We start from the raw sequence: 22,342 nt of genomic DNA on the forward strand, positions 1-22,342 counted from the left end.
CAGAGCTGGTCCTTTGAAAATAATTTGTTTAAAACCAGGAGGAGGATAAAATGCACATTGTTAAATGTCAGACTTTAAGGTTAAGTGCCTGATGCTTATCCAATTAGCTTGCCCACACAGTTGATGCTAAAGACACTATATAAAATTAAGTTGAATTATGTCACTTTAGTTCATTTAATATCAACTCCACCTAACATATATGATTAAAAGTTTACAGATTTGAAAATATTTTTTCATCTTGCTAACATTTTTATAGCCTCATTTAAAGAAGTTTTTACTTTTCTGTGTGCAGGTTAAATACATCTGCTTATTTTTTTAAAAAATAGTGGATGACATCAGACTGACCTTTTGTTTATGGTTAAATTATGTGCATTTTAGAAGCTGACCAAAGAGTCACAATTAGTTAACTGCTTTAAAATGCATTTTCTAGAGAGATGGGGATTTTTTTCTAAAAAGAGGAGGCTATTACCAAAAAAGCTACAATATTACAGCCGTAAGGACTCATTTTCCAGTATTCCTCGTAAATTATGCTAATAACATAATGCAAATTCAAACTGAAAACATTTGCCCATAAAAATAGATTTTGTTGCATGCACAAATACAAGGTTTGGAGGCAAAGTTTGGAGACCATTTAAAATGTCAGCAAAGCGGTCTAGCTCAGAATTGACAAAAGCTTTAAAATACCATATTGTACACATGCACAGTATATTAATAAACCACAATTCTTTTGTAACCCGCATCACTGAACTAAGAGTTAAAGAAAGAGCCGTCATAACTACAGGTTGCACTTCTAAAATCCGTGATTCTCTAGTCTAGCAACATCCATGGTCTGGCATGATCACGGAAGTTCCAGGATCAGAGAGTCCCAGCATGCTGCAGGGTGTTGGGCTGCAGGGGGAAGGAAGGGAGGCGGAGCTGTCATGCAATTCATCTAGGCTGCAAGGGGAGGGGCAGGGAGCTGACATGTGGCTCAGTTGGACTATGGGGGGAGCCCAGAAGCCTGGAGGGGGATCAGGGGACCTAAAATAACCTTCCCTGATCTGGAAAAATACCTCATCTTGGACCACTCAGGTCCTGAGGGTGCTGGACCAAAGAGGTACAACCTGTATTAGCTACTTCACTTACCCATTTAAAAGTCAACTGTCAGGATTAATACTTTCAGTGCAGAAGTTTAATTTGTAATTTATAATACATTATCACTCTTTTGTAATTTCAACACAAGGTCATCTTTCAGCTGCCTCTACAAGCTTTATAGTTGGAAGCATACTAGGGGGAAAAAGCTATGATTTAAATGCTCTCTCAATGGCACATTTTGATTTTGAATGTCACAGTATGAGGAACTGGAATTTCAGAGAAAGTTTGGCTCCAATTTCCCATTTAATTAAGTCTTATTTTTATTGGTTTAAAATTTTGTAAATAGTTTTCTGACTTTCCTTTGGAAATTACTTTTCCTTTTAAAATAAAAAGAGATCACATATGCAGTACACACCTGCACTAAATCAGTGTATGAGAATTGAAACAGAAATGAACTACAAAATAACTGGGATGTGTTTGCTGTTTTTTGCTTGCCTTTCCCTCTACACTCATGATGAGTTACATGTTTAAGACTATATATATATATATATATATATATATATATATATATATATATATATATAAAGAATCATCTCAGTTACATTTTAGTATGTTAAAAAATGTCAAGTACATGTTTCGTACATTTCAGAAAAACACCAGTGTGATGACATTTCTCTGAAGTGACAATGTCAACTTGATTTTTTTAGGTTTACCAGTTCAGAAGCATTCAGTTTTCTGATAAAATGTGCCGTTTAAAAAATCCGCCTTTAAAAATATTGATAAAAGTTTTTCTTTGTTTTCCTATATAAGGATAAAAACAAAGTCATCACCGCCACCCAAACATTCACAGGCTATCTGAACATTCCTGCCTACAACCCGCACATTTTCAGTTTCACTGTTGCTATTACTACAAATACTATTTTGAACAACATGGAAAAGAGTAATGTCATCATACACGTACATAAGACAAGAAGCCCAATGGAGGCTCAAAACAGTGAAACTTGACTATACACAAAATGCTTTCAAACACACAAAGTCAACAAATTGTCAAAAAAAAAAAAAAAAAAAGGTTTCCTCTAGTTATTTTAAATGAACTAATGGAAGAGTTAATCATCATTGTTTCAGGACCTCCAGATAGATATTTGATTGACAAGTTGATGGTTATCTTTTAAAATGAAGCCTTCATCTCTATTACAAAAATAATTTCTCAAGATATTTACAATTATATTTTATGCATTGGTTAGTTTTGTTTTTAATAATGTGTCATCAACAGGCTACTGTTAGATAATGATAAGAAGGCATCTTACCAACTCCACACACATAAGGGACTCACATCTCAGCTGAACACAAGATAAGACAGTGGTTAATTGTTTTGAATTTGAGGAACTCTCAGTACCTAGGGTTATGCACCAAGCATTCTCTTTACTCACGCTGGATTAAAAATGTAATCAAGTTGTCAAGCACCTATGACAACAGTTTTATCCAAAACAAAAAGATGAAAAACAGTTTTAAGGAGTAGTACACACAATCATTTGACAGCAAAGTTATCAATTTAAATCAAGAAATTAAATCACAAAGAGTTAAATTATGCTAACCTGTACATGAGTCCTTCCTGAACTTAACAGGCTTTCTGTAATAAGGGAGCTGGTAGAAAATCTCAATTTTGGTGCAATTCCCTAGAAGAGAGACAATAATTGAACATCAAGCTCCTACTAAAGATAAAGGGTATCAAAGAAATAAATGCCACCTAATGTAACAAACCATTCCTAATTTTAAACCACTTCCTTTGTTAATTTCAGCCTTTAATAAAGATAATTAGAAAAGACAGAACAGCAATGGTAAATGTCAAGAAGATAACATTTGCATTTCTGACAATTCAATTACAGATGATTATATTGCTTTTGTACAACAATTAAGGTCTGACTTTTATTTCAATATATTTCTTTGTCAAAAGCAGTTTTAAAGATTTTTCATGTCATGTTACAGCATCAGTAAAGATTCAAATAATGATTTGCAAGTTTCATTCCTACTGGACTTTGCAAACTTGTTTATAAATATAATTTTGCTTGTGATTTCTATTTATTATTCTCAACTAGTTTTTCTATTTATTTATATGTGAATTTTTGGTATTCACTGATTGTGTATAAAGTCAGAAAAATGCGTAGAGAATGAAGAGTCATACCATGCTAGGGACGTGCTTAAAAACAAGTTGCTAAACTTAACAAATGCTAACAAGTGTCTAAATAGGAGCCCCGCCCAGGCCAAGTGGCTCTCCTGCCCCGCCCCACCGATTGGCCCTGGTCCAGCCACGGCAGTTAACTAACAACTGAGGGTCAGTTAAACAGATAGTCTCGTGCTTAACGGTTCCTGAGTAACATGGCTATGCCATGCTCTGTAGATCAATGGACAGAGGGACCCATCTACACACATCTTTCTCAGCTGTGCAGAAGAGAGCTAGGCATCAGCTGTCCCTACAGAACCTCATCCCTTGACCCCCTCCAAGCACCACAGGTCTATACAGGTCCAGGTCCCCAGACCCGGAGAGGATACCGGTGTCTAAGTATCTGAACACAGAAATGGGTTGTGAGACAGGAAGGTGAGGGCTTGGACATTCTGCAAGAGAGCTGCTAGAGCCTGGTGATCCTGGATGCTGCCACACATGAAGAGAAGGTGTCTACCATGGAAAGACAGAGGGGCTTTGAATTCAGTATGGAAGTGAGAGATCTCTGCATCAGCACCTCTCATGTCTCCAGCAGACCTCTAAGATCATCAGATATTTTAAGGAAGTCTTCTTCCATTGTGAACCCTGTTTCTGTCACCCTAAGAATTTTGGGAGAACTCCATAAGAGAGACCTCTCCTTCCCCCATGCCTACACCATTGATTTCTCCACCACTCAGGAGATGGTGTGATCTGGCCCCATGCTAAAGTATTAAATCAGAAGTGCAAGAGCAGAAATGAAAAAGTCAAACCGCAGGGTATAAACACATTTTAAAGCTGACCTTCTTTAATCAGCACTCATATTTATTATCTACATGAATTATCAACTGCCATTAATAGTCTAAAAAGGAGAAAATTAGAATTAATGTATCTGCTATGAAAAGCCTCAGGAGAGTACCTCCTGTTCTTAAAGAGACCAACTTTAGAAATGTGTTCAACAGAAAAACAGTTATGTGAGAGCACGTTTGGACTAGCACTTTGGTATTATAGTAATGGGAGCCATAGAAACACCCAGACTAACAGCAAGAGAGGAAAAAGGGCATCAACTCCTTTGTTCTACTCGCTACTCTGCCAGGGGCTTGTGGGTGCAGGTATTCTTGGGCAAATTGCTTAGCCTCTCTGTGCCTCCTGTTTACCCAGCAGTCAAATGGGTCCAACATCAACTGGATCACAGGAATGCTATAGAGCGAGTTAATACTTACAAAGGACTTTGGATAGGGATGTTAAATTTAGTTTAATCAACTGATTGACTAATCGATGAAATTTCCATTGACTAGTCAATAAGCAGGGGAGCTGCAGCAGGCTCTGAATACATTTTAAAAGAAGAGGCACAACATCTGGGACTGGACGTGAGCTAGGAATCAGCTCGTGCCCAGTCCCCGCTACCTCCCTCCCTCCCCTTCCCTCCGTGGAGATGGTGCTCAGGGGAACTGGCTACTAAGACAGCTCCTGCCAGCACCGGCTCCTGCTCCTTCTCTCACAGAGGCAGTAAGGTGGGGGGAGGAGCAACTAGTTGAGGGATTAGTCAACTATCCGATAAGCATAAAATTGACTAGCTGCTTACATCCCTAACTTTGGAAGTAGATGACCGGTTTGCAATTGTTAGTGCTAAGAGAAAAAGCACTCTGTTAAAAACAACAACAAAAAATCAACAGTGCGCTGGTTGAAACTGTAATTAAAGATACTGGAGGGGGGAAAGGTCATTTAAGTGATGCTGCAAATATTGCACAGAGGGAGAAGACAGTACATTATATAAGCAGTCACAATCAGAGCAGGTTAATCAAGTCCTTAGAGGTCTGCACAGAAATGCAGAAGAGTCAGCAAAAGCATCAGCAGGACATCACCAGCCCGGGGAAAAAAAGAAATAAAATTGTTCTCAGGGAGAACTCCCGGAATGTCTTGTATTTTAGTATGTTTTGTGAGCCTGGTAAGACATTTTGCTGGAGACATTATCAGCCAAGTGCCAGTTTTCAGGAGGGGTTCTGATATCCTAATCTCGGGATTCTTTCCAACAGACAGATTAGCAGTGCTAAACAAACATGGCTTGTCACTGCCTAGCTGGAGTCTAGAATAGTAACCTTGCTTTCGCTACCTTTTGTGTTAACAAAAGAAAAAGTTAATGTGCATCAAAGCACTCATGTAGCAAAGCTGTCAGTCAAACATATTTGTTACTGCAACTAGTTATAACATTTCTTCTGGGAAAAACTCCACTGACTAGTGCGGAAATAAGGGGAATGGTTTTGATTCTCAAAATCTGTATTAAATGTTTTACCATTAGAAATAAAATGAAAATCCACTGTTTGGGGCCTCCAGGGACAGCAAGTATATCTTACTGGTGTAACATTGGGAACAACCTTCACCCAAGAGGGGCAGGGCAGAAGCATCTATCATTCCAAAACTAAGGTATCTGAAGCATTTCAGAAACAAGGAGGAGATCCACCCAACAAGAGACAGCTGGCATGATCGGGGGCTCTAGGAAGGAACATGTGAAACTCTTCCCTCTGAGTCTGAAAGGGAGAGTTTTCTCCCTCATGGCTGCCCAAGCCATCAAATCTTCCATTCCATACCCCTCTCCCCACTATGAATTATTTAGGTTCTTCTTGGAGTATCGTCATTACCCACTACTTCCCTCCATGTTTCCGGGAGGAAGGAGGCATGCATGCTGTCACATTATTGGGTTATATCAGGAAACTGCAGATCATTATTGAACACGCTATTCTGTGTTTGCCCCAAATTCTCTGCAAAGTGGGCCAAGTGAGGTGTCTAATGAAAGCTTATGCTCTGCTGGTTCTATGTAAGCTACTCATATACTTGTACGACTTTTACATGTAAAGTTATGAATTTGGGCTCTGTACTTATATTTTAAATGTTTTGTGTCTGGGAGGGTATGTCTATACTACAAAGTTAATTCGAAATAACAGCAGTTATTTCGAATTAACTTTAATAGCGTCTACGCAGGCAAACCACTATTTCGAAATAAATTTGAAATAGTGGAGCCCTTATTTCGAATTTGGTAAACCTCATTCTATGAGTAACACCAAATTTGAAATAGCTATTTTGAATTAAGGGCTGTGTAGAGACTTAATTCGAAATAGGGGGCCTCCAGCCCTTCCCAGGAAGCGCTGGTGGCCACTCTGGGCACAACCAGGAAAACTTACTCTCCTCTCCTCCAACCCAGGAGCCATTAAAGGGGTAGATTCTGGCCACAGTGCCTGTGCCAGCTCCAAGCCTGCCAGCCCAGAGCCAGCAGTGGCCACTGAGGCCCCACACCTAGTGGCCCCAAAACAGGAGTCAGCAAGCCACTGGCAGCCAGCCCTCCACCGCTCCCCAGGAGCAGTCTGCCAGCTCCCAGGAGCCTTCCAGGGGCTGGAGAAGGCGGGCGCCTTCCTGATCCAGGGTGGAGATCGTGGCCCTTATTCAGGTTTGGGGGGGTGCCCCCAACGTCCATGATCCCCGCACTATATGGAGGAACGCGGCTGTCTATGGCAGGATAGCTGCCAGCCTGGCCACCAAAGGCCACATGCGAACCCAGGAGCAGGTTTGCATGAAAGTCAAGTTGGTCTGGCAAGACCCACAACCCTGAACCTTGAGCTTCCCCTCCCCCTTCTTCCGCTTGCTTCCCCATTCCAGCTCCCTCCTCCCAGGTTTCCCCCACCCCTCTCCCACCCTCTCTCTTCCCCTCTCTCACCTCCTTTTCCCAGTCTCCCCAGAGGTTCATCCTTCCCCCCCTCCCCCAGTTTTGTTCAATAAACCCAGTTTCTATTTTTGAACATTCCTTGCTTTTTATTTGACATCAGGAAACCCCCGGATGGCAGCCTACAGCAAGTGCAGCCAGGCTGATGGCAACAACCCCATGAGACCCACCAGAATGTCCAGGGGCAGCTCTGGCTTCATGTGGCCGAGTTGGTGTCCTGAGTTGGAGCACCCAGGGCACTCCAAGACAGGATTGCTTTGCTGTCCCTCATTGAGGTAGACAAGCAAGCGGGGAACCCTGAGAACTGTCTGTGCAGGATGGGGGTAGGGTCCCTTTAAGCACGGAGTTCAGTTAGCCTCAGGCAGCAGCCCCATACACTAAGTCTTAACCTGATGCCCTGCCCGCACTGGTTCTGGCCAGCCTTAACTTTGGTTCAGCATGCCCACACTAAGTGGACCCTATTTCGAAATAGCAAAGCGCTATTTCAAAATAGTTTTTGTGTATAGAAGCATTATTTTGAATTAGCTTACTTCGAATTAACTATTTTGAATTAAGTTAATTCGAAATAGCACTGTAGTGTAGACATACCCGGAGATAGCAATAGGCGTCGACCACCTATTTTGAGGAGTGGTTATTCAGTGGATAGCTGTGCTGAATAGCGATGGTGCCCGGACAATGGCTCTTAAGGTTGCCAATAAACACCTGAGGAATGCATCTGCAAACCTGCAGACCAGCAGTTACCCTATGGCTGCTTGCCTAAAGGACTTGGGAAGGTGAGTTGATCATGTGATCAGTTCCATTTTGGGAGGTACCATCACTCAGGAGAACAATGGATTTCCCTCTGCATGGGTACGATTATAAAAGGAGCCTGAGGGAACCTTCATCTTTGTCTTCAATCCTCCTCTTGACTCCACAAGCATCCTTGCTATGGACGGAGGGCCGGAAAGACTTTGTTGACCCATCCTAACATAGGATGTACACAAGAGACTTATAAGCTAGCAATCTGTTACATCTGTTCTAAGAGCCTGCATCAAGACCTTGGTGATTGATGTAAGCAATGTGCATTCTTTAACAATCCTAGGCTATGTTTAAACTACATCCCTCTTTCGAAAGAGGGATATAAATTAGGCAGATCGAAATTGCAAATGAAGCCGGGATTTGAATTTCCCGCATTTCATTTGCATAATGGCGGCTGTGTGTTTTCAAAAACAGGCATTTTGAAAGTGAAACTGCTGTCTAAATGCGGTTCTTTCAAAAAAAAAAAAAAACATTTTTCAAAAGATCCTGTAAACCTCATTTTTTGAGTACAGGATCTTTTGAAAAAGGGTGTTTTTTTCCCCCAAAAGAACCGCATGTAAACAGCGGTTCACTTTCGAAATGCCCATTTTCAAAAGAACATGCGGTCGCCATTATGCAAATGAAGCATGGGAAATTCAAATCCCGGCTTCATTTGCAATTTTGATCTGTCTAGTTTACATCCCTCTTTTGAAAGAGGGATGTAGTTTAGACATGCCCCTACTCTCAACCTTTTCTTTCATTTTATTAATAAACCATTAGATTCTAAAGGGATGACACAGCATGCTCTTTAGGATAAGATGAGGTATAAACTGACCTGGGACTGTGGCTGGTCCTTTGGGACTGGGAGAACCGGTTTGGAGTTGGTGAGATGGGTTTTCGTAACCTCTCACCTGTGTAAAAGTGTGGTGCTGATTGTGGCGCAGGTAAAGATGGAGTGTCTAAGGGGATGGCTTATGAGACTTCTTGCTGGGTAGGGTGGCAGCTGGAGTGCTGTCTGTGACTGGTTTGGTGCTTTATGAGGAGGACTCCAGTCTTGGGCTGTAAATAGCCCTGTTCGAAGCAGTTCGCCCTGATTTGACCCTCACAGTGGTGTCCCAGACAACCTGATATATTACACATGCTTCTGCAGTAAGGGATTTCACCATCTAAACTGCTCCATGTACTCTCCTGGAAGTGAGAAAGACTGGAGCACCTTTCTCTCCATTCCATCATTCCAGTCATTCTAGGGCTACTATAGCTTCATTACCCAGCTGCTGATGCTCCATCTGGCTCTGCTCAACTCCTCAACAAGAATGAAAGGCTCTAACTCACAGCAGAATTACCATGGTTCATTATAACGACTGTTGCACAGAGCCAACTATCTGGTCATAGGACCACTGTTGTATTTTAAGTATCTCAAAGAGAAAGCCTTTCAAAATGAATACAAATACATTTGATTTACCATTAAGAAATTTCAGAGATGTGCATCAGAACTGAAGAGTTCCAGCTTTTAATTTTAAAACATTTTTTCTAATAAACTTTCTATTTAATACTACTCAACCATCTATTTTCCTTAAGTCTTACAGCAATGTGTGATAGGACTATAATTTTCATTTGGGAAAAAAATCTTCCTAATAATAATAGAAGTTGACCTAATGCAGTGCAATTTGCTTTTGTAGTGTATGTAGCATCAGACTAAATAATACTCGATAACTTGCAGACAGGATGTTAACAAAAAGATGTGTGCAAAGCAGTTATTGTGGAATCTTCTAAAACAAAGTACATCTCTGTATTGCAAGGTGGCATAAAAACACTCCTGATTCAGATCTGGATTGGTTATAAACAGGCTTCCAAGTACATCACATGATGGTACAATTTTGTGGTACTAGAAGAATCACTTAAACACACCTATTTGGATTCCAACTCACCCAACTAGATGTTCATTTAAACAAAGTTCATTTTAATACAACCCATCATCATAACCCCCTCTCTGTGACTCAAGTCATTCAGATGAAGTATGCTGCCTCTGACCATCAAATTAGCACCTCTATTTTTAGCAGGATGATTTTCAGGTTGTCTTTATGGGGCACAGTGTACCAGCTGCAAGCCATTTTTGACCTTTAATCATCAATTTTAAAAAAATCTAGTAGGAACAGAACAATTGAGTCCCAAATCATCTCAATCGCAGTGTTTTGTCACTTTAATGATGCAATTATATCAAATTAAGCAAAAGCACAGTTCCCAAAGGTATTTCTTTTAAAGTTGCTTTCAGGACTATCCCATTCCCTTCTGAGAATCATCAGCTTTAAACACATACCATGGGGCCTGCTGAGACCAATCTTATTTTCATTTTGTGCACATTTGAGCTCGCTGCTACAAACAATTAATGCTAATTCATTCTATTCCCTGTGCCACTCACCCATTGGCTATTATGGCTTTTGTATGGCTGGTAAATGTGGCTAATTTCTAAAATGGCTTGGCCAGTCAGCGTGAATGGAGGCTGAAGAGACCTTGACAAACAAGTTCTAGAAGAGAAAACCAAGCTATAACAGTGTCTAAATCAGGGCTATTCAAATTTGGAAGCCCCAGGGGCCACTATGATACTCACAGCACATGAAGAGGGCTGCAACGTAAGTGTGGTTGCATATACATGCAAATATATATGCAAATATATGCAAATAGCTTCTTTCACACAATGCCCCAGCACTCCTGGCACTTCCTCCCTGGGGACTAGAAACGCCGACACCCTGTACTCATCTGCTCCAGCCAGCCCGTCCACTTGTGTCTTTCAATGCTCACCCCGCCTGGGAGACGCCTCGCCATTGTGAAGCGTGTTCCCTGTGGAGGCCATGTTCAAAGGATCCTACCCACAGGCCACGTGTTGAGTGGCCCTGGTCTAAATCAAGATGAAATACAAGTTATGATGATTATTTATTCTTTGTGAGTGAGATCCTTCAAGCCCCAATGAGTGCTCGAGTACCACTATGCCCAGTGTTGTACAAACAGATGGATCACCATACCTTGACCCAGAGGATCTGAGGTAACTTGAGACAAAATGCAACAAAAAGAAGATGTGAGGAAGAGAGCTAGACAAATAAGATTGTCCTGTTTTGTAATTTTACTACTGTATAATTTGATGGTTCTTGCTGGTACTAAATCTAGCTTCCCACCCACTGGATGGATGAAAAGAACGTATAACAAGCTATGGTACTACATAGCAAACCAATCTAGATACTAACATGTTCACATTATACACGTACAGTTTGCACATCGAGTTAAAAATAACATTTCCAGCAGACAGATTCTATCTTCACAAAGTTCAGCCTGGGATTAGTACTTGCCATTTCAGGTATTGAATTATCTGTCAAAAGTAATCACTTTTGGCTGGAGGTAGTTCACAGAGCTGTTCCTGTGAAACATACCGTATCATAAGCACAATACACAGATATGCACTTACTGTAAAACTAGCAGACCTCTTCATTAAAACTTCACGATCTGAACCATGGTGCCCACGAGTAAGCTTAGGGTCAGGGAACAGAAAAACTCTTGTAGTTTCTTCATAAGTGGCTAGAATTTCTCCCACTATAAAGAAAATATGTACTTAATTTATTGGGAAAGAGTTGTACAGTGTAGGCACACATGCACAAGACTATGCTGAAACCAGTATAACTTTTTAACCTTTAAAAATTAAGAGTAAACTCTTATTACACGACCACTGACTAAAATGGGACTAAGCCAAGTAGTAAGAATCCGCAGGATCAGGCTCTTAAGCACCTTTTACTGAATACTGTATCTAATTTATATAAAGTAGACTGCCTTTGTTGTACTAAGAGACTTATGAAAGATTTTCCTATAACATTTCTTCAATTTCTTTCCTTCTTCCCCTCCTATGTACAGACAATGGTTTTCTAACAGCAGCCAACTTCACATCTGTTATTCCGTATTACAAAACAATTATGGTTATTTATCAGAGATGTATCTGGCTGTCAGAAAGGAATTTAGATACAAGCAAAAGTATTTCAAGATCATGAAATCTTGTTCTATTTTCTTCAAGGAAAAAAAATCACAAGATAGAACAATTTGAAAGTTTCATATAATCTATCACAGTCATTTTGCCAAATGTCCATAATTTGAGCCCCTCAAATTACAACTCTCCTCCTAATATCTCCTATGCTTCCACAACAATTAAATCCACACTCAGTTTGTTTGTTGGCATAAATATCTCAGTGAGCCACCAACAGAAACAAATATGTTCTTGCTTGCTGTGGTTTTATTAAGGATCTGTAACTATGGATGCTTTTAATTCCAGGGTTCTCAAACAAGTCTTCCTTCAAATTCTATTGCAGTTCCAATAAAATGCAGATTTATGTTATCCATGGGAACATTTGAATTTCATTAAGATAGATGTTTTATAATCACACAAACCTATAACAGAAGTAGGACAAATCATTATTTATTATCTTCACCTTTCCCCAGAGACCTGTAATATTTATAGCATGGATAAGGATTTTCCCAGCGGTCACCATTAAAATAAAAGTGTCATTTTGAGAACAAAATTATGCACTTTGAAACCTTACAGAAAGACCTACCACAAGTGAATGTTGATGCCTTTTATAAATGTGCATTAAGTGATTTTGGTTTATTTTCAATTTTTAAAGTATTATCTCTTTTGTAAGCTTGAGACTGGAACATTTCAATATTTAGCTTTATTCTTTTTCAAAAATGAGATCCTCTTGATCAATTAGCATTTTACATTAAGAGGACTATTTGCTGAAGAGCTTTTGACATGGTTTGTACATTGAGAAAAATGATTGTACGTCCTCATGGAAATTCACCTATTAAACTGCATAATTTATGAAGAGATTGATACAATACCTGGAGGAACAAGTTGTATTAGTTCAAGTACTGCTGTGTCAACTAGAAAGGAAAAAAAAGTTTTTTCATAAGTCAAAAAATAAACTATAATCAGAAGTCATTTTAATATGTAAAATAGAAGAGAAGCCATTCACTGGTTTAACCATCTCAGCATTGTATGAGCTAATGTAATAAGGACAATTTTGATGTATCAATAAGAACAGATTATGAACACTTTATATGAATACTACAAATCTAGGCTAACACAAGGGAGCCCTTAGGCATTACCATAATGCAAATAATAAGTTATTGGCTAAAGTTTATAACCGACACTGTCAAGTTTGGCAGCAGATGGGTGCAATTCTTCGAAGAGACTAGAAAGAAGACGGGAACTGTGGATCCCGTTTTGGACTATAATTCTCTCAATGTTTGAGAAAACCTATATTTGGAGTTTGGGTTTAGGCACAATACTATTTTAACATGACGTGTCATGCTCAAAGTATTACATCATTGTTCACTGTGAAGTCACTCTGTTTTAAAAAATCAACATCATTTGACAAGGTAAAACACTCAGTGAAGTTCAAAGTACTTGAACACAGCTTGCTACAGGTGGTCAGTTTGTTGAGTTCATGAAGTCTTTGAACCAGCTATGTTTTTAACTGTTCTGAATTTCAGTCTCTTGAATATACTTGAAGAAATGTAGTATTTATATATTTCTGGAAGTGGCCTTTTATTGATCTGTATTCCTGGTAAGTTATTATTGTCAAAAGAAACCAATGCATCCTCTAAAACACTCAGGGTCACATTTGAAAGATCACACATTGAGCAAAGACTATTTCATGTAATGGTCACAAGTTTGTAACAGATAGAGTACTGATCATTGTTCAACCACTAACGTTTCAAAGATATAGTAAGAATGCTTTCCTGTTCCCAACATAATGCCTCAACATTCAAAAACATCTTTAGATTCCATATTATTAATATGATTTTAGCCACCAACAGCTAGAACCACAAAGGGAATCGGATGCCTAAATGCCACTTTAGACATCTAACGTTCCAACTTTAGATCCTCTAAACCCCTGCTCAGTGGCCACATAATCCCATGGGAAACTAAATTACCCAGAACCTTATGTTTGCACTGGCAAAGTCCCTTAAGCATCTACATTTGTGTTTGTGGGCATGACCAAAACTGCTAAGTCCTGATATCGCTGAGTAGTTCAGAACCTAGCCCAGGCATATGCCCAGCAGGTATTCACAAATACAGAGTCCTCTCCATCTGTCTCGTCCATGGGGCCTGATACAGTAGGCGTGCTCAGAGGCTGCCTTACCAGCCTATATGGCAGCCAAAGAAGAGGCAGCAGAAGTGCCTCCCTTTGCTCAATGGTCAGGGCAATCACTCAGGACGTAGAAGACCCAAGCTTCAATCTCTATTTTACTGGTCACAGCAGTGTTTTCAGCCATGTCTCTCCCCTCTGAGATGAGTACCCTAACCACTATGCTCTAATGTGTTCTGTGGTAGGGCTCTCAATCTCTTTTGTTAAAGCTTTTCTACTGTGTATGAACTCTACTATATATTTGAGAGAATATGTGCATTTGTCTGTCCCCCCATCTGGCTGTGAATGTATTTAAGAACTCATTTGTTTGGTGGTAAGAGCTAGGACCACCTAATTTGGTAGGTAGCTTCCTCTTATCCTAACTTAAAGCCAGGTCAGGGTTTGGTTGTGCCAGGACAATGGGATGTGCCTGGAATTCAATTGTTTCTCACAAAATGGAAAGGAAGGAGTCTGCTAGCAGAGATAGTTATACTATAGAATGAGCACAGGGGGCAGCGATGGGGACCAGGACACCTATAACTCACTGGGGCAGCAAAGAGTAGGGGTGGAGAAAAGGGCAGCTTTCTATACATTTGAGAGAGTTTGTCCATCTGTGTGTGTGTCCATACCTCACCTAGGGGATATGCACCCTTCCCCCAGCTGTGTCCACTGGAGCTACAGTGGCCATGGAGAGACGCTTCACACCTGGATCCAAGCTGCAGTGAGAGAGGACTGGAGTTGTCCTCTCTCCCTGGGGCAGCCTGATGTCCTCATCCCCAATCCGTCCCGTCCCCCTGTCCTCCCCCCCCAAGAAATGATCTAAATGAAGAAAAACAAAAATTATTTCAGTTTAGGACCTCAGCAGCACCAGATAAACCCTGTAATACTTAAATATTCCTTGAAGAAGTAACTGAACAGAGTCTCCCAGTAAGAGCACTAACCACTATGTGACCGAGTTTCTCTCTCTTTATTTTGCCCCGTTGACTATTTTTAAGGGTCTTAATTCCCCAATACGTTGCATACAGAGTCTAAGCACCAAACTTGGAGCCATGAATTTTGCTGACCTGCATATTAGACATCACAATGCTGAGACAAGCTCTCTTTTTGAGGATCTAGCCTTAAGTGCATACAATATAATGGATAAGAAAAGCAAAACCTACATTCAAGTAGTTCAACAAGTTCTCCAGGATCAACTACATCAGTAAATACCTAAAACAAAAGATTAAAAAAAAATGTAATGGACACAGTTGATCAAAAACAACAGATATGCTTAGAGAAAACTAAAGTTTGCATGCGATTCTGATTAGTGCAAACAGTACTACTCCCCATACGGGAAAAAAAAGAACAGAAAACTGAAATTATTACTGGCATTGAGACAGAAAATCTATTTCTTAGAAAGACAGCACTTTTGGTCATCTGATTTCTAACATTTTCAAGATTCTTCCTCTCTATCTAAATTATGTGACCTACCATAAATAAAGAGTCAATCACATGATCAGGTAAGTGCATCTGCACAGACTTCAACAATTTACAAGAACAACAGCTGATCTTGTTACAAAAGTTCATCTTTCAACTTCAGCTGAACAAGATTAAAGGGACAATGTCAGCAACTTTTTCCATTATTGGAGTTTCCACACTTGAGCGAGCGCACAACTGTCTTCAATATTTGAAAACATAATTCTTCTCCCTTTTGCTTTCCCTTCTTTCCATTTGTATAATGTTGATCATTCTTCTGACACTTGTAAGTGAACTGAAAATAATGTGGCACACTTCCATTACTTTCTTGATTGTGCACAACTGTTACTGATCATGTCAGCACCACTCTGGGAATCCTGTTCATTTACTAACTGCTGCTGTAAAGCCAGAAAGGGCTGCTCTTTACATTTTTGTAGGTCCTGAAAAAACAGTGCTTAGTTTGTTGTTATAATTTCTAGGGGAAAATAGATTAATAAGTTATACTTCAATGGCAATGTTCTTCTGCACTTTAACAGTTGCAAAGTATAGCAGAATTGTACTCTAGTGATACATTTTCAGCTTCAAAATATGTACTGTAACCTTACAAAATCTTTCAATGACACTTTTTAAAAAATGCTCCACCTAATTAGAGGGAATATAGCAATTTTTGCTGCCGACAGTGGTGCTGCAGGTTCAGTCACTGGCACTCTTCCCTCATTCAGTACTGAGACACTGTCTCAGCATGATGTTGAGGGGCATCCTACTGTGGGAGGTACCAAACTTTTGAGGATTATGTAAAAATAGAGAACCTATATACTTCCAGCTATTAAGTGATGCTATTTGTTAGAGCATGGATGTTATTCCCAGTGCTCTGGCTAAATTTCTACTTCAGAAATTGCACTTGATAAATACATCGAGATGTCTCCCTCAGTTTCAGTTGGATACAGTAATCAGCACTTCCTGTCCTAAGTTGTTCTACAGTCCGGCTGTGCACTGTTAAATAGCTGCTATATTCCATTCCCACCTGCCTATCAGTGGTGGGTGAAATTATCCCTTTCCATGCCTTGCCTACCTCACAAAGTTGTTGTTGACGCTTAGTCAGTCTTTGAAAGTGCTTTGGGATACTTGGATGAAAAGCACTAGAGACGTGCAAAGCATTGTTATTCATGAGCAGTCAAAAATGGAATTGTGTTTGTAAGGTATAGGATTTCATTACTCCTATGGCACTCACAACGAAACTAGTAGGAACACAGAAGTGGTGATAGGCAACAGTAAATTACAAGGCTATAGTACCATCAAGGGGGCTCTTGCAACATCAAACTCTGAAAGAACAGCGCATAGGGAGAGAGCTGTCATCAGAAAGCCCAAGTTCATATTCCATTTGTTTTGCTACACATAGATTACAAAAACAATCTTTTGATTTTCATTCTCTCTACTTTTATTTTCCATTTTTACCTACATTTAAGAAGCATAACACTGGGCAGGAACTATTGAACAGCTATTGAGAAAAGGTCAAATCATAAGACAAAAAACAAAAAATCTTCATGATATATTATGGCCATAGGCTCACAAGTTTACTATATCTGTAAGGAAGAAACAAATGTCATTAGTGTTGAAGAGATGCAGTAATTAGTACTAATAAAATACCATTTTCAGTGTGATCATTTATGTCTGGGGATTCTGGTACTTTGTTTTTTAATGCTCATGTCAGATGTGATGATCTTACCTTTTCAAATACTAGTTTCTCATCTAAGAAGAGTGGAAATGCTGCAGGGACACGCTGAGTCTTCTTGTATTGACCAAATATACAGGCACCGATATAGAGTTCATTTTTGTCTTTCAGCAGCACGCCAGGGCAAGTTATCTGAAAGAACAACATATTTAGTGTACAAACTGAGCTTCAGCATTAGAATGAACAGTTATATTTGGGAGAAAAAATAGACTGGACTAAGATTGAAAATAATTGTTTGCTTGAGAACCATATGGTAACACATTTCATAGTCACACATTCCTTTTCAAAAGTAATTCTCGCTGCACTTACTTATAGTAAGGCAAATGTTATAGTTTTTAAACAGTCAGGGCTAAATTCTCCCCTACAGTAAGCTGTCACAGCTCTATTAACATCAGCCAGAGTTAAAGCTGACTCCCCAGACTTAGGGTCACATTTCACAATGGCTGCTGGTTGTCACGGTCCACATCACTAAGGCTTATACTGAGCACACTCATAAGATAGCCAGAACACATCAGAAAAGCCAAAAACTGCCTAAGCCCTAAAAGCTAGCCTCACAGCAGTGAGAACTCTGCTGATGAATTGGGGGGCGGAGGGGGAATAGAGTTACTGCAGAACTAATTCAATCTGCCTAAGAAAAGGTACATTTGTTCTACAGTTGGATCTTTTAAAGTTTATGTAAATGTCTGTTGGAATTAGGTACAGCTCTTGGGATCCCAGAACATTGCCAGTGCAACTCCTGATGTTGCAAAGGTGGGTACTCCAGAGGAATACCAAAGGGAGACTCGACTTTCTTACTAGGGTAGTATTCCTGGACATTGTTGGCATGTGGTAACCGCATTATCTTTCACATCTCTTTCTAACTAATAGGTTTAGTTCTCTGGCTAGTGAGCATCTCATCCATTTTTTCAAGCTGTGCTGTATATCACACAATTCTCAGCTGTTCTCTCACATTAACAGCACTCACAAATCTCTTCCCCACAGCTATATGTTATTTTCTCCGATCCTGATGGTTCTGCTGTGTGATCCAGCTAGAGAATTCCCACTCTTCTTTCACTCCAGTTTATGCTACTCCCATATTATCACAGTATTATAAATCTGAGACTGCTTCTTGAAACACAAGGTTGCAGAAGAAGCAGTGCTCAGATTTTCAATTGCAAGCTACAGGAGAAAGGATATGAGTGACAGGGATTAAGTGAGGTATGTTTGCTATAGTTCTCCTTTCAGATGAACATTTTGCATGAGGGATCCCTACTGGATCTAAATAAAGATTCTTCATATATCACAGTAAAATAATCCTTGAATAAAAAGAAGTTATGGAGGCTAAATCCAAAGGATTTGTTCAGTGCTTAATTTGTAATGAAAGAGGAGCTGAAGCAGCTTTTTTTAACATTCATAACTGATGTAGTAAGCCCAGACATGCTGGAGCCATGAACTGCCAATCTTAGAGATGCTGGGGGCTGGCCCCTCAGAGAGCACAGGGACAGCGGGGGAGCCTGAGCCTTTGAAATGTACAAGAGCCCTAGTGGGACTCAAAAGCAGAAGCCCCGCAGGGAGCGCCATGCTGGCCCTGCGCTCCCTGTGGGGCTTCCTTTTGAAATGTACAAGAGCCTCACTGGGGCTCGTGTACATTTCAAAGGCTCAGGCACCACAGGAAGCATGGGGCCAATCCCCTGCTGGCCCCATGCTTCCTGCAGGGCTTCGACTTTTGAACTGTAAAAATGTAAAAAATAGAGAACTCAAAGGTGGAGGTGCCCTTATAGACGAATTGAAGAGAGGATGGAAATCCCGCTGGGCCCTCACTCCCTGCGGTGCCCGAATCTTTGAAATGTACAAGAGTCCCCCGCTGGCCCCGCGCTCCCTGACAGGCTTCTGCTTTTGAAATGTCAAGAGCCCCACTGGGGCTCTTGTACATTTCAAAAGCAGAATCCTAACAGAAGCGGCATGAGCAATTTCCCACTGTGCCTATACCTCCCTTACCCCCTGTGGAGATGGTGCGGGGGGGAAACTGGCTTATGCTTATCGGATAGTCGACTAGTCACTTACATCCCTAATCCTTTCATAAGTATGAATGTGAGAGGGACTTGCCCTGCAGTACCATGTAGCCTAGGGGAAGATTCCCTGAACTACAAGCTAAGAGACAATGAATAGTCTTTTCAATTGACTATTCTTAATATTTCTGTACAATTCACAATCCTTAATAACCAAGGCCTCATATCTTTACCTCAGAGGAGGCAGCTAGCATTCCCCTGCTTTATAGATAGGAAAAATGACAACTTGAAAAAGAGGACTATGTAGCACTTTAAAGACTAACAAGATGGTTTATTAGGTGATGAGCTTTCGTGGGACAGACACACCTTCCACTATTTGATCTGAGGAAGTGGGTCTGGCCCACGAAAGCTCATCACCTAATAAACCATCTTGTTAGTCTTTAAAGTGCTACATAGTCCTGTTTTTTGTTTCAGCTATACCAGACTAGCACGGCTACATTTCTATAACTTGAAAAAGGTCACTGAAGGCAGAGATGAGAACAGAATCCAAGTCTCCAGTCCAACAGTCTCCATTTGCTTGGCCAAAAAATACTCTTCTCAGATTGGCATTATATGGCAGAAGCTTACACTTCAGTTGGCCTAAAGACAAATTGAGGGCTTCATTTACCAGAGCTACAAAAGCACTATATTTACGATTTTTTACAGCCAACGCATGGGTATAGAATAGTGAATTACAAATATACATTTTAATTCACTAAATAATTTCCATAACATGGCACATGGAACTGCACAGATCTTGGCAAAGCCTGGAGAAGCCTCTGTTTGATTGCATCTCTCAAGACAAGGCAGGTTTACTCTATGCAGTTGTGACAAGCTCCCCCCACGATGCTTTATGAAAGTGGTTTATGAACATAAATACCGTAAAATCCTGACTAAAATGTGCACCTATGCATAATGCGCACCTACCTTTTAAACATGAGAATTCCGGCATAAACTGAACTCCTATCTATAATGTGCACCCCGACTTTGCCGTATTTTGTCTTGCCTTTTTGTATTACCGGATAATCATGCGTGAGCGCATGAATATACAGTACGCAGCATTTCCATGCTCTCTTTGGGATGCCATGAGTTGTCGGTGATCTTACACGACTGCTGAAAAAGTTAAAGTTGTTAGCTATGCTGAGGCTCATGGCAAGAGAGCTGCCAGCCATGAATTTGATGGCATAGCAGAGTCTAACATTCGGCTTTGGAGACGGCAGAAAGAGCGCCTGCAAGTGCTGCCTCAGATGAAGATGGCCGAGTGAGGTAAAAGTGCTGCATATCCTGAGTTGGAGGCTAAGCTGGCTGAATGGATTGCTGAGCGTAGACAGCAAGGCAGTGGCGTTAGCATTGCGGAGGTTAGAATGAAGGCTTTGACCATTGCCAAAACGTGCGCTAACACAGCCGTGTTTAAAGCTTCACATGGCTGGGGCAATCGGTTCATGAATCGCCACGGCCTATCAGTCCGACGCCGAACAACTATCGCACAGAAGCTACCCATGGACTCAGACACCAAGGTACTACAGTTCCAAAAGTTTATCATAAAACTACGCAAGCAGCACTGCTACAACCTTTCATTAATTGGTAACGCAGATCAGACACCATTAAATTTCGATAATCCCTACAATAGAACGCTTGAAGTGAAAGGTAACCAAGACCATCTCCATTGCTACCCCAGGCCATGAAAAGTCTAGGTTTACTGTAATGCTTGCTTGCATGGCCGACGGAACGAAGCTGCCTCTTTATATTGTGTTCAAGCGCAAGACAATGCCAAAGAATGTTATATTCCCAAACACCATTCACGTGCGTGTTCACCCTAAAGGCTGGATTGACGAAGCTTTAATGGCTTGATTGGCTACAGATGGTTTGGGCGAAGTGGCCAGGTGGACTTATGAGAAAGCGGTCTCTAATAGTTTTGGATGCATTTCGGTGTCATCGTATGCCATCCATCAAGAAAAGGCTTCCGCAGGACAAAACAGACTTGGCAATTATTCCTGGTGGAATGACCAAAATGTTGCAGCTGCTTGACGTGACAGTTAACAAGCCAATGAAAGACGCACTACGCAGGAAATGGAACACCTGGTTGTTGGAAGGTAAACATACATTTTCTGCAGGTGGACATATGCAAACACCGACACTGCAAGATGTTACCCAGTGGATAGCGGATGTCTGGGTTGAACTTGAACCCGTTATCATAAGGAAGGGGTTTCTGAAATGCAGCATCTTAATGCTATGGTTGGCAGCGAGGATGATGCCCTGTGGATGGATCCGAGAGACGATGAATCGTCCGAGGGCGAATTACCGGTATGCGAAGATGACAATGATTTGTATTACCTGGATGAAGATGTCAAGGGCTATACCCTTGAAGATACTGCTCATCTGTTCAAGGAAGATTCTAACATATGTGAATTTGAGGGCTTCGAAGATGAGTAGAAGATCAATTAACACGGTATTTGCTTGTTTGCGCTGCAGTGTTGATTTCATTTCTTTAACTTACCTTTTTGAAACTGTGAATATAGTTGCTTGTCGATGCTAATAAAAATGAACTTAACCTCTGGTGTCCAGCGATTAATTAAGTGCCACGGAACCACCAAATGAAAACTTAAAAAAAAAACTCCTATGGATAACGTGAACCCTAACTTTGATGTTAAAAAAACAGGAAAAAAAGTGTGCACTATACTCGCGACTTTACGGTATGCATAACTCAAGATGCTTTGGACAAAATACCTCATGCAGCCTATCAATTTTCATGTTATAATCTGCTGGATCTGTATATCTTATTTTGGTGCATGTATCATTTGTGTATGTAAAGTTAGAAATATGAATTATAAAACTGTTCATGGTTTTAAATGTGCAAATGAGAGCCATCAATGGTTCTATGGAAGCCTTAATGACTGAGTGATCAACTTAACTTGAGAACAGCCCTGTTTGTCCTTTAAGTTTAAGCAACGGTTGGTCCTAAGATGACATGTAACCATGCCACCTAGTACAGGGATACCAGTTTGACCAGGTAATGTTCCAGGGACAAGGGAATAGAGAAAAAAAAAGATTCCAACCAGGGAAAGTCAATAAAAACAATGGGAAGCTATCGGTCCCTTTGTCTTTGGCTGACGTAGCACACACAAAAGGAGGGCTAGAGACTCAAGTCAGAAAAAAGATCATCTTTGACTAGAAAGCATGCCTGAAACAAGAGCAGGT

At 40.5% G+C, this 22,342-nt stretch overlaps 1 protein-coding gene across 1 annotated transcript in view; it reads right to left on the reverse strand.

Moving 5' to 3' along the window:
* SPATA6 (spermatogenesis associated 6) overlaps positions 1-22,342 on the reverse strand; it is a 60,734-nt gene that overhangs the window by 33,580 nt on the left and 4,812 nt on the right. Inside the window, exons 2-6 of the mRNA XM_075935945.1 lie at positions 17,112-17,249; positions 15,091-15,139; positions 12,639-12,680; positions 11,221-11,345; positions 2,670-2,750 (exon numbers count right to left, since the gene is read on the reverse strand). Coding sequence (XP_075792060.1) covers positions 2,670-2,750; positions 11,221-11,345; positions 12,639-12,680; positions 15,091-15,139; positions 17,112-17,249 — 435 coding nt within the window. The remainder of the gene's footprint in view (positions 1-2,669; positions 2,751-11,220; positions 11,346-12,638; positions 12,681-15,090; positions 15,140-17,111; positions 17,250-22,342) is intronic.

Source organism: Pelodiscus sinensis, chromosome 9 (genome assembly GCF_049634645.1).
Source record: "Pelodiscus sinensis isolate JC-2024 chromosome 9, ASM4963464v1, whole genome shotgun sequence".
NCBI classification, from domain to species: domain Eukaryota; kingdom Metazoa; phylum Chordata; order Testudines; family Trionychidae; genus Pelodiscus; species Pelodiscus sinensis.